The following is a 16,536-nucleotide window of genomic DNA, read 5'->3' on the forward strand; positions in this document are numbered from 1 at the left end:
AAGCCTACTAAGTTCCAGGCATTGTGCTAAGTACTTACAAATATTTTTTATTTGATCCTCACAACAACCCTGGGAGGTAGGTGATAGTATTATCCCTATTTTACAACTGAGGAAATTGAGATAGAAGTTAAGTGACTTGACTGAGATTATACAACTAAAATGGAACTCAGGTGTTCTTCATTCCAGGCCCAGTGTTCTAGCCACTGTGACACTTGGCTAGGAATATAAACTTCATTGTTTTAGGTAGAGATTTCCTGAGTTCAGTAGAGTTATATTATGAAGTAGGGAATAATGTGATGTTGTGGGAGAAACTCTGAATTTGAAGACAGTTCTTGGGTTCTAGTTCTAATCCTATCATTCACAAATTGGGAAACAAGTCACTGAACCAATATTTCCTGATGTTTAAAATGAGGAGTGGGTCATATGGCCTGTGGGTGACTTCTAAGGTCCCCCTCTCAGCTCTTGATTTTATAAAATGAATCAGCTCTTTCTGTGCTATTCTATGAATGTTAAAGCTAAAAAACCATGATTTAATAAGGATCACTGACAGTCTTTGAAAGTCAGGACTGCTAGAGATCAGATAGGATTTGATTTGGATCTAAATAGAGCCTGAGATATTATAAGCTGCAACCCAATCTGTGCAGTCATATGTTACAGTTATGTCTACCAGTTGTCCCGTTAGGGGTGACTTCTGGAAGGAATGGCTTTCCATGCTTACAGTTCTGAGTCATCAGCCAGTTATGTCCCTCTAACCTTTCTCCTTTTCCTTCTCCTTCTTATCCTTTTTCTACTTTTCCTTTCCTTTCTTCTCCTCTTTGTCCTTTTGCTTCTCCTCTAGTCTCAGGTGAGCTTTCTGACTTCATATGACTAAAGCTATTGCTTTAAAAGTTTTGTCTCTTTACAGAGCAGTAGCCTGGAACTGCTCTGTGTTAGCATTCAATCTCTCCATGCTTTGGTGAACTGGTGTCAATTGCTTGGGCAGTCTCATGCAACTTCTCCACCCCAGTTATTCATGTCCTGGATTTAATGAAAATTAAGTATGGTTAGGATTCCACAACATATGGTACTCTGTAAACCATAAATAAAATCAACTGTAAATTATTCATGTGGGTGAATATGAAAATAGACTGCAAAGGAAAGCCCTCAGCTAAGGTCTTCATTGTGATTGTGCTTTGAAGGCTAACTAACTGGGTGTCATTTTTCATAAAAGAGGAGTAATCAGGGAAGCCCCAAGGTAAAATGTTTCCCTCCACACTCAGGGTACCAGTATCCTCCCTTGCTCAGTCTAAGTCCTCCTATGCCTATTCTCAGCAAAAGACTCTGACATCAGTGTGAAGTTTAAGTAAATGCTCAGAGACAAGGACTTACATCCTGCATCCTACTGCCCCATCATTGCCAACTACTCTCTCAAGTTCTTATAACATAATCTCTAATTGTGGAAAGAAGAGATTTTTTTTCCCCTTCTTTCTTTTTGGAGGAAATTGGGGTTAATTGATTTGCTTAGGATCACACAACTAATGAGTATCTGAGGCTGACTCTGAACTCAGATCTTCTTGATCTCAGGATGGGTTCTCTACCATACCACCTAGCTGCCCCTTTCCCCTGCCCTTGTAAGAACTTGAGAGAGTAGTTGGCAATGATGGGCAGTAGGGTGCAGTATGTAGGACAGGGACATCTTCTTGAGTGGAAAATAACATAAAATAATTAGGCGCTTACTACATGCAAGGTACTGTGATGGGTACTGGGAATTCAAGTATAAAAAACCCCCATCATCCTCAGAGAACATTCATTCTGCTTGAAAGGTATACCCTTTGAACCTATCTCCCATAGGAGATAGAATATAAACTAAGATTGAAAGAAAGATAAGGTTTATAGAGGCAGACGTGAGGAGGAAGAGCATTTCAGACATAGGGGATATTCTTGTGTAGAGTCATGGAAATGGGAGATCAAATACCAAGTTTGGAAAATAGCAAATAGACTGGTTTGGTCAGAATGGAAGGAGAATGAAGGGGAGCAAAGTGCAAGTAATTTGGGAAAGATGAATTAGAGTCAGTGTGAAAGACTTTAGATGCTAAGCTGAGAAGTCTGTATTTTATCCTAGAGATACATCCAGGGAGCCATGATAGTTTCTTGAGGAAGCAAGTAACATGGTCAGATTTAAAAGAATAAGCGCAAACCATTACTGGAGTGCTCCTTCAAGCTCATCCTATAAACTTTTTGTTAGAATACCGATTGTCTAAAAACTGCTGGGATAACTGGAAATTAGTATGGCAGAAATTAGGCAAGGACCCTCACTTAACACCACATACCAAGATAAGATCAAAATGGGTCCATGACCTAGGCATAAAGAACAAGATTATAAATAAATTAGAGGAATATAGGATAGTTTATTTCTCAGACTTGTGGAGGAGAAAGAAATTTGTGACCAAAGATGAACTAGAGACCATTACCGATCACAAAATAGAAAATTTTGATTATATCAAATTAAAAAGCCTTTGTACAAACAGAACGAATGCAAACAAGATTAGTAGGGAAGCAACAAACTGGGAAAACATCTTTACAATTAAAGGTTCTGATAAAGGCCTCATTTCCAAAATATATAGAGAACTGACTCAAATTTATAAAAAATCAAGCCATTCTCCAATTGATAAATGGTCAAAGGATATGAACAGACAATTTTCAGATGAAGAAATTGAAACTATTACCACTCACATGAAAGAGTGTTCCAAATCACTATTGATCAGAGAAATGCAAATTAAGACAACTCTGAGATATCACTACACACCTGTCAGATTGGCTAAGATGACAGGAAAAAATAATGATGAATGTTGGAGGGGATGCGGGAAAACGGGGACACTGATGCATTGTTGGTGGAGTTGTGAACGAATCCAGCCATTCTGGAGAGCAATCTGGAATTATGCCCAAAAAGTTATCAAATTGTGCAGTGTTTCTACTGGGCTTATACCCCAAAGAGATACTAAAAAAGGGAAAGGGACCTGTATGTGCCAAAATGTTTGTAGCAGCTCTGTTTGTAGTGGCTAGAAACTGGAAAATGAATGGATGCCCATCAATTGGAGAATGGCTGGGTAAATTGTGGTATATGAATGTTATGGAATATTATTGCTCTGTAAGGAATGACCAGCAGGATGAATACAGAGAGGCTTGGAGAGACCTACACGGACTGATGCTAAGTGAGATGAGCAGAACCAGGAGATCATTATACACTTCGACAACGATATTGTATGAGGATGTATTCTGATGGAAGTGGATTTCTCTGACAAAGAGACTTAACTGAGTTTCATTGGATAAATGATGGACAGAAACAGCTACACCCAAAGAAGGAACACTGGGAAATGAATGTGAACTATTTAATTTTTGATTTTCTTCCTGAGTTATTTTTACCTTATGAATCCAATTCTCCCTGTGCAGCGGGAGAACTGTTCGGTTCTGCAAATATGTATTGTATCTAGGATATACTGCAACATATTTAACATATATAGGACTGCTTGCCATCTTGGGGGGGGGGAGGGAGGGAGGGGAAAAAACGAAACATAAGTGATTGCAAGGGATAATGCTGTGTAAAAATTATCCTGGCATGGATTCTGTCAATACAAAGTTATTATTAAATAAAATTAAATTTTCAAAAAAAAAAAAAAAGAATACCGATCGTCTAGAATCTGATCTTTTTTAATCATGTGTGTGCTCTCTAGTAGTGGGTACTTGAAGAATTTGAGCTCAGATCTTTCTGACTCCAGGGTGAGCATTCTTATCTACTGCACCACCTATTTGCCCCCTTTTCCTGTCCTTTCTAGAACTTGAAGGAGTAGTTGGCAGTGACAGAGTGTAAGGTGCAATATGGAGGACAGGAAAACCTTCTTGAAGAAATGGGCAAAAGGGAGGGAAAACACTAAGACTTGGATGGTAGACATTCTACATAATTGAGAGGTAATTGCATCACCTTTCATCTTCCATCCTTTTCTTACAAAATAGCTAGGATGAATAGCTCATCCTCTACTTCGAACCAATCAGAGATCTTTTCAATAAATTTTAGTGATTATGTTTAGAGATCTATTCATTCACTCTCTAACAATATCCCAATAGTCTATCTTATTGATATTTCTATTCTCTCTAGTCATGTAAATCACAAACCTTCCATGTCTGCTCATTCATGTCTTCATGTCCTCCCATAAATTTGTGATTGGGATTCTGCCCAGTGTACTGGGGATCTTTTTTTAACTCATCCAAAAGCTTTCTCTTCAAGTACTGGTTTAGTGGTTCCAGAGGTTGAGTAAAATTTTTTTTCCTTGCTATTACCAACTTCATCTCTACCACTCTTACTGAACAACTTCTCCTCCAGTGAGGTTTGTTCTATCAGAAGTTATTAACCAATCTAGTTTCCGGAGGGAGTTATCTACAACTTCCTAAGACAGTCTTCCTTGTTTCTCAGTGAGGTTAGTGTTCTGCTTTCTTCCTCAACTCCAGCATTCATACTAGGAGACTTTTACTGTTTTCTAGTTGAATCTTTATCCTGTTCTCCACAATGGCTATTCTAAACTTTCTCTTCTTTCCTCGGGGTCTTCACAGCCTTCTCATCTTACAACCTTTCAACTGAGGTTCTTCTTGTCTCATTTACTGAAAAGTAGAGGTCACTCACCAAGGATTTCCTCATTTTTTTTTCCTCTTCTGTACTCCCATCATTATGCCCTATGTATCCTTCTGGCTTCTTCAACAGTTTGCACTATCATCCCCACTCTCTAATCTTCAATATCTCCCAATCTATTGATTCTTTTTCTGTTGTCTGTAAACATACTCAAATTTTTTCCAGCCTTAAAAAGAATCATTAAATCTCCCTCCTACCAGGACTTTCTTATCTAATCTCCTTGAAAAGTCCAGTTACATTTGGGAGCCTCTAACTCTTTTTCTCATACTCTACCAAACCCTCTAAAATACCATTTCCTCTCAAGTTACCAAGGATGGAGTACCAGCCCTGAAGTCAGGAGGACCTGAGTTCAAATCTGGCCTTAGACACTTAACATTTCCTGGCTGTTTGACCCTGGGCAAGTCACTTAACCCCAATTACCTCAGCAAAAACAGAACAAAACAAAAACAAACAAACAAACAAAAAAAAACAATCACATACACATAACAGTTACCAAGGATGTCTTTCCTCACCAGATTTCTGTCTGGGACCATCTTCTTTTACCCCTCTATATCATCTTGGTTGGTGATCTCATAAGCTACCTTGGAATCAATTATCATCTCTGTGCAGATGATTCTTCTTCTAACCTCTAATCTGGAAGTGCTGACACTTGGACTTCTCAATTTGGATGTCCCAAAGACATCTCAACATGTCCAAAACAGAGTCTATTTTCCTATTTCTCCTCTTCCAAATTTGCTCATTACCGTCAAAGGCACTACCTTCCTCTCAGTTCCCTTGTTTTGTAACATCTGCTCCTCATTCTCACCCCACATATCCGATCTTGATATGTCTAATTTCACAGAGTCTTTGTATGTATGTTCCTTTCTCTTCATTCAGGAGCCACCACCCTTGTACAGGTGCTTACTTCTCAAGGACAAGTATAATAACCTGCTTTCAGATTTGAGCATTCCCCATTCTAGTTCATCCTCCAATTAGCTGTCCGAAAGCTCTTAATCTGATTATTTTTCTCCCCTCCTCCCTTAAATTTCAGTGGTTCCCTATTATCCCCCAGAGTCAAATTGGCATCTCAAGCTATTGACAACCTGCCCTTTTCCTAACTTTCCAGTCTTCTTATTCTTTATTCTTCTCCACACACTATGATCCAGATACACTAGTCTACTTGTTGTTCCTCGTACATGATACTCTTATATAACTCCTGACTTCTGAGCTCTTGGAATAATAAGAATAAAAAGAATAAAAGAATATTGGAATAAAAGAAAAGAAATTAAATGATACAATGGAAAAGAGCTTTAGGTTTGGAGTCTGAAGACTTGTATTCACATTCTACTTTAGTCATTTAGTAGTTAGTAGGCAAATAAATTCACTTCTTTAGGTCTCCTTTTCCTCCTCTGTATAATGACATGGATGGACATGATAACTTTTAGGGTTCCTTCCTTGAGTCTATGAGCTCCTGTGTTGCAGAATCCAACCCACTTATTTCCCATCTTCCCACCCCCACCACTGACCTTTCTAAACCTGGGCTAATAACACCTACTTCTCGCTAGTAAGTGCATTGTGAGAGAGCTGAAGTAAACTTGATCTTGGGTCCAGGAGTGGAAATTTCCAAATGTACCTCCCACTGTTTGCATCTCCTTCAGCTATGCAACCATATAATTTTTACGTACAAAATGTGCCAGAGTACAACACTAGTGTAGTAGCATATTATGGCAGAGCTCTGTTTGATTACATAAATAGCAAGAAAGATGATAACTGTGTTTTTGGGGTTGTTAATGTACACTTGGGGCATTTTTAATCACAGAAATACTTTCTCAAACAAGGGAAGAGTAGGGCTCCTGTTTTGCTTTGGCGGTGGTTTTTGTCCTGTCATAAAACTAAAGTTCTTGAGTTTTGTTTTGCTATTAAAAAAAAAAAAAAAAAAAACTGCCCCACACCCAGCTCTCAAATTAAAATTCCATTTTCCAGCTTCATTTTGAAGGCTGATTAACTAAAATCTAGGGTTTCAGTGGCCCCTACTGGTAGAAAGCTACTAGTGTATGCTCTAAGAGCCACATTTCCAAAGCATTCATTATCTTGTTCAAAGAGAACAAAAGATAGATTATCTGCTTTGTTTAGTGGAATCCAAGTCGAGGTTTGACTCACTATAGCTTCTCACTAACATTAATACACACTAGCAATAATAATGCTGGTTATTTAAGAAATCAATATTAATATCAATTAATTGGAGTCAATTTTTTGGTGATTAAAAATAGATTTATTGAAATATGTGAACTAACTACCCTCTGAGATCTCTTCCAGTTCTATAGCTAAGATCCTACTGAAGAGGGTGAATTTAAAAAACAAAAAACCAAAAAACAAACCCAGGTTTTTGGTAGCAAGTAATAGCATTATTGAAAAAGAGCCCAGATTTTACTGTTTAAGCTACTCCCTGAGGCAAGCAGAAAAGACACATTGGATCTTAATTAGCCTTTTGTTATGCTAAAGTGAACTTTTATTGCAGATAGCCTCTGGTTGGCAAATCATCTCAACCCCTCACTTCCTATATCCAATCAGAAGGCCAAGTTATGATGTCAACTCCCCAAGGCTATTTTTCCCTGGTAAAGAATCCACCTGTACCCATTTCTTTTTGGGTTCTTTAGGAACTGCCTACCTTATGGCACCAAGTTCTTTAAGAATGTAGAGTGTCCCTCCTTGTTAAGCATTTTTCTCCTGATTAATTGTGAGTTCTGCATCTTTCACCTCAGTTAATGGCTAAAACTCCCTTTTGGAAATTAGCCTGCTGTCAGCAGTGTAATAAAATCTTTGCCTCTTGATTTGGAGAAGGTCTAAGTCTAGAAATTCCTTTAAGATATCTCAACACATTAGCCCCAGACCCAATCTGGTTTTGAGATCCAACCCTCTTCTCCACAACATTTGGAGGATAATACAGTGAGAGTCCTGACACTCCAATATATTTTTGGGGTTCAGACCTTCAACACTTCCATATTCCATCATTATGATCCTATGACCAACTTTAGGGAAGGGAAGAATTCCCATACATGTGTGTGGATGTTGGAAGGTAGAATTTTTCTGTAACGCCGGAGAAACTGAGGCAAGATAGAGATTAGAGTTTTTAATATTTTATTTGAAAGGGAGAGATTTACTGGACCAAATGGATCCATGGTTTGGTCCCAGGGATGAAGGAGACTATCGTCTCCAAGAATCCAGCATCCAGCCAGCATCTAGCCGCCAATGCGAGTTCTCAATGACATATTTATACACAGTACCTAAACAAAGGCAGGGGGTTGGAGTCCAAACTCTGATGAGTGGGAATCTCCAGGCAGGAATCATTAACTCAGATCTGACAGGTTGGGGTGTAAGATCATAAATTCTTACTAATTGGGAGTTAAGAAAGTGTCTGGACAAACAGAATGTCTGGAGTTCCCCTTTCTGAGTTTATACATTGACAATTTATAACCTTAGAGCAAATAGCCCTGAATTATATCAGTCTTCATGAACCAGAGTGGGGTTTGCAACTAAGGGGATTGAGCATTTAACAAGAAATGTGTGAATGTATGTGTCCCTGCCTAAATAGTGTTTTTAGGGTGTTGCTACACTATCCCCATACTTTTGTTCTGCCAATGCTTATCAAATTCCCACAGTTAGAATGCCCTAAACCTAAGACATGATTTTTCAAGAACCCTGCTAACTATACACAGTAACCGGGTAGAATAGAAAAGCCAGCAGCCAGGGAAAACAAATAACCAAATTCACAGACCCAGGTTACATATTTAATGTAAAGACCTTACTATCAGTCTTAAAAATTAAGAGAAGGAAATGTCCTGAATGAGAAGCCCCTTAACTTGGGGTCTGTGAACTTGGCTGCTTTTTAAATTTAAAAATTATATTTCAATGTAATTGTTTTCTTTATGTTATAAGAATTTTTATTTCATTAACTTTTATTATTTGGGGCAATGTCAGAGCTGTTTTTCCTAATTGGGGGAGATTATTGAGCTGGCTGAAATTTATCCCAAGGTATGGGAAAATATTTTATGATCTCAAACATTCCTCAGATAAAAGCCAAAAGTAGAAATAAGGTTTCCCACGTAAATTTGACTTGAGAAAGGCTTCATCTAATTCTGACTCTGTAGGCATACAAATCTCCCACTGCCAATCAAACAGCCCATTGTGAATCCTCTTCACTATAGTTTAATCATTAACCTGACTTAGTTTACCTACAGAGTCTGTTTAACTAGGTTTGTTTCTTTAAGGGAATCTGCGTTTATGACTTCACTTAACTAAGTTAGTTCAGCTTTTATGACATTAAAGGGAGTATGGAATTATGAGTTAATCTTGTAATACTTTTATAGCCTAAAAGAATATACAACATTGGAACATATAAAATAATTATTTCTCTGTCTTCTAATGTAATTTTTATCTAAAAGAAACCTTGTTAGAATCCTAATCATTATTCAGAGATTATTTTTCTACCCCTCTGGACCTGTGCTTAAGCATAATAAAACCTAGGTTTTTTTTTCCCTCTATAATTTCTATAGTGTAATAGATTTACTTCAGCAGCAGTTACATGCAAATGAATTTAAAAAGGAGATATTTCTCCCATAACATTATGTAATACTGTGTGTTTTATTTTCTGTATTTAGGAAAATTCTGAGAAGGGATCCATAGGTTTTTCTATTTTGCTAAGGGGATCCACAGTACAAAAATGGTTAGGAATTCCTAAGATATAAGGAAGAGGAGAATGTCTTTGGGCAGTAATTGAACTTGGTAAATGGTTAGACTATTGTAAATTTATCTGATGCCAAAACTTTTGTAAGAGGGAATTCAGAATTGGTCTCAAATATATCATTGGAGAAGAGATTCATCCAAATAGCATAATTTAAGAGAGGCACCAGGGGAGCACCTATAAAATAAGCTCTTCCCTTCTTTCATCTAATGCCTGAAATTCTTAAGGCATTGGTGTAGAAATCCTTCTAAAAAACTTTCCCTGAAAGGGGCAGCACTGTGACTTTGTCAGTCATGAAGTGAGGATTAAAAGGGATTATTTTGTGAGATTGCTTTGAAACCTTACAGTATTAAGAGGGAATGGATCAACCTTCTACTGTACATTGGCAGAACAAGCAGTCACTTAGTAGTGCAAAGTATGAGGTTCCAAGAAAGCCTCCCTGTTCATTTCTCTTCTCTTATATTCACGTGTCTCAAATTCTTCTTATGCTGGACTATGTATATTTGTTAAAAAGGAAGGTCTGTATTTGGGGAGTGGGAGAGAGTTGCAGGTGAGTGAGCAATTATGAGAAAAAAGCAGTAGTTGAATATTTTTGAAGAAAACAAAAAAAGTGCAAAAATGAACAAAAATAAAAGAACAATTCTGTTACTGCCTTTTAAAATTTAATATTCATGTACTTCTTAAAAATAACTTGTAATAGTTTACTTATACAAAACTCTTTTTATATATTGAAATGTTTATGTGTTGATTATTAATTCATGAATAAAAAGGAAAAATTTAAAATTTTACTTTCACCTTATAATACTATCTGAAGTTGTGCCAACTAGAATAGCCCCCTGGATTGGGGAAGCCCCTCTCCTATCCTCCCAGTCAGTCCATCAGTCTACTTATCAAAATTCTGCCTATTTTATTATTATCATTCCCACTTTACAGTGAAGAAAACTGAGGCTGTGAGGTTAAGTAACCAGTTCAATTGTAATGCAGGATTGGAATATAGGTTTTCTTGATTCCTGTGCTCTATCCTTTGTACCACAACCTGCCATAATGGTGCTATCAGTTGCTCATATAGTATAAATTAGTTTAATAAGTTTATATTCCTTTCCGAATGGGTACTATTCTGAGGAGGCAAATTCGATGAAGAAGTAATTTTGAACATGGAAGTCTGCTGGAGCAATAAAGCATAGATTTGTCTGAAATAGGGAAATTAGGGCATTGGATAAACAAAGAATAGAAATAACAGGAGGTATTGTTGTTCCCTTTCATTCTTGAAAAAGGTAGAGGACCATAAAGAATTACTACCTACTTTTCAATTCAATTTATAGTAGATCCTATGTATTTTTGTTATTTTTTAAGTTACCACTGAAGGATTATATTGCTGTTATAAAAGTAGGAAATAGTAATGGAATTTGTTTTAGTTTTTCAGTAACTAGAAATTAATATTCTGAGTGTTCATATTTAAAAGGTTATTAACCAAATGGAACAAATTCTACTTTAACTTGATTGCTCAACATTTCAGTTTTGTCAATCATTCCCTCTTCTCTTCTATCCCCATAACTTTAAAAGGAATTGAATAATTTGATGGAATTTGGGACAACTATTGAGAAGTATCAAAATATTTTCTAATTTCCATTTGTAGTTTGGTTTATCATCCAGAAACAACATTTTCAAATAGGCATGAGTGAAACAATTTTAAACCAATTTCAAAACAAATTTGGTATGTGAAAGTTAGAGTTACAGAATGATGTGATTATTCTGAGTAAGGTCTTTAGTTCACAGAATGACTAAATCTGTACTAAATTGGAATTAAAGACTAGTTAAGTGAAAAGGACCTGAAAGACCAACTAAATCATTCAAGCAGGCAGTTTCTATACAGAAGTTAAGATTTTTGAGGTCTCTGGTCCTGGTTTGATGCACAGTTTGAGATGACTGTCAGTTATTGCTTAAGAAGAGGGAATTAAGAGACATATCCCATGACTTGAGAGGGCTTGCCAGCTGGCATCCACTCCCAAAGGCATTCCTGAGTGCCATACCTCTGGAAAGTAGGTCGGTGAGAGTCACTCCAGAGAAAGTCCCTGGCTTTCATTCTATGAGGATACATGATCTAACTTAAATAAAATAGAATCATAAATAAGGGACTTATTTAAAGTGTTTGTTTCCCGTCACATAGGTATAGCCAAAGAGACATTTCTTCTTTTAGGAATTGAATGAAAGGGTTTAAAGAACAGTAAGGGCCAAAAAAATTGAACATAGGGCCCTTGTAATAGTCTTTTCATGAGGCTTTTGTATGAGGAATTTGTTTTAGGACATGCAAAATGATTTAATAATGGAGCCAATTTACAAAAAGGCTCTACTTGACTTGGATATGCAGAGGGCTAGCTTAGTACTATGACCTCCATCAAAGCTGATCCTCTTAATGCCTCATTTACTGGGATGTCATATGTTATGGGACCTGAATTCTCAGAGGAGAGCACAAGCTTCAAGTATAGATCCTATGGTATGCACAAGGCTAAGTAGCAGAGTGTACAGAAGGCCAGCCTTGAAGTCGGGAAGCCTTTGGATAAAGTCCTGCCTCAGACACATACTGTCTATGTGACCATGCACAACAAGTAACCTTTCAGTGTTCTGTGCAGATCTCTAAGATTTTAGGTTACTAAGGAATTGCTAATTGACATGGAGAATTTACACAGTGGGAAGTCTCAACCCTGATAAAATCATAGATCCGGACCTAATAAATAGAATCATTCACAGAGTCACATATGTGTAAAAAAATGTACAATGCAAATGTGTACAATATAATATACACATGCAGATGTGCTATACCCACACACGCATTCATGTACACATACATAGGTTAGCCATGCCAGAGAGGAACTTGATTTTCAAATAAAAAGCTAGTAACAAATATGGAAATAAATAAAATTTAAAAGGTAACAGCCTGCAAAGTAAAAATTTGGAACTTTGTCCAAAGCCAGAGAGCAAGAGAAAGAAGGAGGAGGAGGAAGTGAAAAACAGGCAGAAGAGGTAAGCAATTTCTGAAGATTAAGTGGTTTTCATAGTTTTATAGTCAATAGGCCTGTATTTTATAGAAATATAGTTTCTCTTTCTCTAAAAAAATCAATATCCCAATTGTAGCTTTTGATTCTTTTTAGTATAGAGTCTATTTACAATTAAACAAATCCTGAGAAAGAAGCTGTCAAAGACATTTTCTCCATCTCCAGTGTCCGTAATACAATATCTAAAGTGCCTCAAGCAGAAGTCAGCCTGAGTATTCCTGATATTATCAGTTATATTCACAGGCATAAATGAATTGAACAAAAGCAGCGTAAAAGTTAAACTGATTATTGTGAAATGATTAGTAACCAGTCACTAGCCACTTGTCGGACTTCTACACATCGTTTGTCAGGTTTGTACAGAGAGACACGACCTTAAACTCCTTTCGAATTGCATAAATGTCATATAAAGTTCATTGAAGTTCCCCTTGGGGTTACACGTGGCTTTGCTGAGATTGCAAGGTCTTAAACGTGTCTACTTTAAGCTCTCATGCCATGTACTAAGTCTTCCTAATCATTCCTGTCTTTGCCTTTGCCTTTGCCTTCTTGCCAAGGAACATTTTAGAGAACAGCTGGCATTCTCACTAGAGATCACTGTCTATATCCAATGCTAGCTCCAATTTCCTGGGAAATGCTGCTTGGAGGTGTCAAAAGGCTCCTCAGCAATAGAAGGACATTTGGACTTCAAGTTTAACCTTCCTTCTCTGCACAAATACTGTACAGATTCCTTGAAGAGATCTGATTCTATCTCAAGTGAATTTAAAGTCACATCAGACCTCTTATTGCCCTATTGCCTGAAAGAATTCAATCCCACATTAAGAACTGAGTTTTCTTCCTCTAGGACTCAGTTTTGAAAACTCAGTTCCTTGGATAAATGTTGAATTGTATTATTCTTCTGAATTTACTCTTCTTTAAATCAATCAATCATGATATTTCATAATTTGTGGAATTGGACAAGATCTGACAGCAGAGTTCATATTGCATATTGCATTGTTAGGAAAATGATAGAGTTAAGAGCATTGAAAAACCATTATCTTTTTAAAGGAGTAGGGCTGATTTATATAGGAGAACTCAAAAATGATTATTTCTTTTGCCTTTTTAAAAGGTATGACCTTAATTTGCTGATCAATCATAGACTTTAAATTATTTTTAGTTTTCTCTTTGGATGGTAACTTTAATATATGTCACCCTGGAATAATATGGTGCTCTACTTCCCCAGAGCAAAAAACTTTTGTACTTACCGGGTTCTTCAGGTTACAGTTGCCGTCAAAGCTTCCCCTTCGAGCTGCTCCCTGAGACAGTGGACCTTGCATGATGGTTTTGATTTGGCTTTTGAAAGAGCTGAGTTTATAATCTCATGACTAAACTAGAACTGAGTGATCAGAGTAGCTGATTAGTCTTTCTATTAAGGGCTAATGAGATTCCAAGTCAAGTGTACACACACACACACACATACACACACACACACACCCTTGCCAACTAGTCCCTCTCCACAACAAAAAGATCCAAACCGTACTTCTTACTCACTGACACTCTCTCATACACTAAGGGAAGTCTTATACTTTGACCTGCCAAGTTCTTAAGAGACTCATGCCGCAAGGGTCTGTTTTCAGCAATTGCGAGTGCACAGAACTGACCTTGTGCAAATTGGGTTGGCAGAGTGTCTCTGCATTCAGTAAGGGTGATCTGTTTGCCACAGGAGTCTATGTGAGGAAGGTGGTTTGGAAGCTCTTCCCCTGGTGGTTTGGAAGCTTATAGAAAGTATTTACTCGAGTTCCTGCTTTTTATAGAGTACACAGGTGGCTTCAGTCCTTTCTCTCAAATAGACATACCCCGCTGCTTTTGGCTTCTGTTTAGAAGGACAAAGAATCTCTGACCAACCCTGTGCTTTATTTATTTATTTTGGGAGTCCTAACACTGCCTAGTGCTCACAGAATCTCAGGAATATAAGCAATCTGAGCAGCCCAAACAGTCCAATTCAAACCTAATGTAATACACCCAATAAATGGTCATCAAGTCTTTGCTTGAAGACCTCCCATGAGGAAAAACTTACCACCCGCTGAAATGGCTATTTTATTTTTGGATAGCTCCAATAATTAGGAAAGTCTTTCTGGCATCAAGCCTAAATTTGCTTCTTAGCGACTTTCATTAAAGTCCCTAATTCTGTATCTTAGGAACAAGAACACATTTACTCTCTCTTATATGTGAGACCCCTTTAAAACTTGGAGATTGTTGTCATGCCCCTCCAAGTATTTGAAGAGTGATCTGATCATATTTATTATGTAATTGATCGAATTCTTCCATATAACGTTTATCTTCTGACTCAAGGTGTTTTTGCTGGCTGTCCCCCATGCTAGGAAGGCTTTTCCTCCTCATTTATAGTTCCTGGCATATCTGGATTCCCTCAAATCTCAGCTGAAGTCTTACCTTTTACAGGAAGCTTTTCCCAGTCTTTCTCAATTATAGTTCCTTCTCTCTGTTGATTATCTCTAATTTTCTTGGATGGAACTTGTTTGTACATAGTTGTTTGCATGTTGTCTCTCCCCATTAGAGCAGGGACTATTTTCTAGTTTGTTTTTAATCTTTCTTTGCATCCCTAAGTCTTAGTACAGTACCCAGCATGGTGCCAGGCACTTAATAAATGTTTGTTGACTTGAGATTTTGGCAGTAACATAGAGAACACTTAAACATTTCAATGGTATGTATTCCTTCCCCCCCAAAAAGATTGTCCTTTTTTTAATGTGAGTAGGTGATTTTCAAAAATTATTCTGGTCAAAAATAATAATTTTGAATTGTCTGATGATCAGTCTTCTGGTGATGAGCTTTTCTGGATTTAGGTAACTAGTTTGTAAATGATAGACATATTGACAACCAACAGACCCATACACATAAAAACCACATGAACATGCCATAGTAACTAACATATTTGTTGTTGCTCCGGCCTGTGATTTTGCCAGTGGAGACTTCCTTCCCACCAATGAACTGAATAACTTGCCCAAGGTCACACAGTTGTATATGCAGGATTTGTCCCCAGGCCTTCCTGGCTCTAATGTTATCTCTCTATTCACTATGCCATATTCCTTGTATTGAGTGGAAGTACTATAGACCTTGAGCTAAGCTTCTAGCATATTGAGGGATTCCTCTGTGGAGGATCTCTAAAGACTAAATTAGAATCACACAAGATGAGAAAGCATAGATGAATCTGATCAAAGAGGAAGGATGCCCACATAGCTAAGATTCAGGTCCATTGAAGTAATAGAATGCTGACTCACGTATTATGGACATTAAGAAGTCCTTGAAAGAGCTGCATTTTGACAAGTATCTACTGAGTAAAATGTGAAAAGTATTCTTATCTATTGCATTTGCAGTCTTTCCTATTCACCTATTTTTCCTTCATTTGTATTTGCATTGCCTGGTCACAATTGCTACAGAGATTTCCAGGGATTGGAATAAATTTTCATTAGTTTTCCCTTTAACAGAATTATGCACCCTGAAAAATGGAAACTCATGGTATAGTGGAAAGTATACTGAAAAAATAATCAGAATTTGGGTTCAAAGTCTGCCTCTGAATTTTACTAGTTACAGGAAAGGCTCTTAACTTTCCTTTGCTCATTTTTCTTATCTGTAAAATAAGGGGATTATAAATGTACCATGGGTCTATGTTCCTTTTACAAATGAAGAAACTTAGTCATAGAGTGTTCAGTGATTTGAGTAAGGTCACACAAATAGCAAGCACCAGAACTTAGTTGTTCATGTTGAGTTGTTTTCTCAATCTTCTCAGTCATGTCTGACTCTTTGTTGTGAACTCATTTGGGGTTTTCTTGGCAGAGATATTAATTTGTCTATTCTGTCTCCAGCTCATTTTAAGGATGAGGAAACTGAGGCAAACAGCTTTAAAGTGCCCTGCCCAGGCATTTTATTTATTTATTTTTATTATAGTTTTTTATTTACAAGTTATATGCATGGGTAATTTTACAGCATTGACAATCCCCAAACCTTTTGTTCCAATTTTTCCCCTCCTTCCCCCCATCCCCTCCCTTAGATTTGCCCAGTCATTTTAAGCCACTAAGTGTCTGAGGCCAGTTGGGAAGATAAGTTCCTGACTC

General features: G+C 37.3%; 1 protein-coding gene across 1 annotated transcript in view; it reads right to left on the reverse strand.

Moving 5' to 3' along the window:
• Positions 1 to 13,857, reverse strand: part of LOC127562373 (uncharacterized) — a 34,513-nt gene extending 20,656 nt beyond the window's left edge. Inside the window, exon 1 of the mRNA XM_051998030.1 lies at positions 13,672 to 13,857. Within this exon, the coding sequence (XP_051853990.1) occupies positions 13,672 to 13,743 (72 nt within the window). The 5' untranslated portion in view covers positions 13,744 to 13,857. The remainder of the gene's footprint in view (positions 1 to 13,671) is intronic.
• Positions 13,858 to 16,536: the final 2,679 nt, after the last annotated feature.

Source organism: Antechinus flavipes, chromosome 4, assembly GCF_016432865.1.
Source record: "Antechinus flavipes isolate AdamAnt ecotype Samford, QLD, Australia chromosome 4, AdamAnt_v2, whole genome shotgun sequence".
Taxonomy (NCBI): domain Eukaryota; kingdom Metazoa; phylum Chordata; class Mammalia; order Dasyuromorphia; family Dasyuridae; genus Antechinus; species Antechinus flavipes.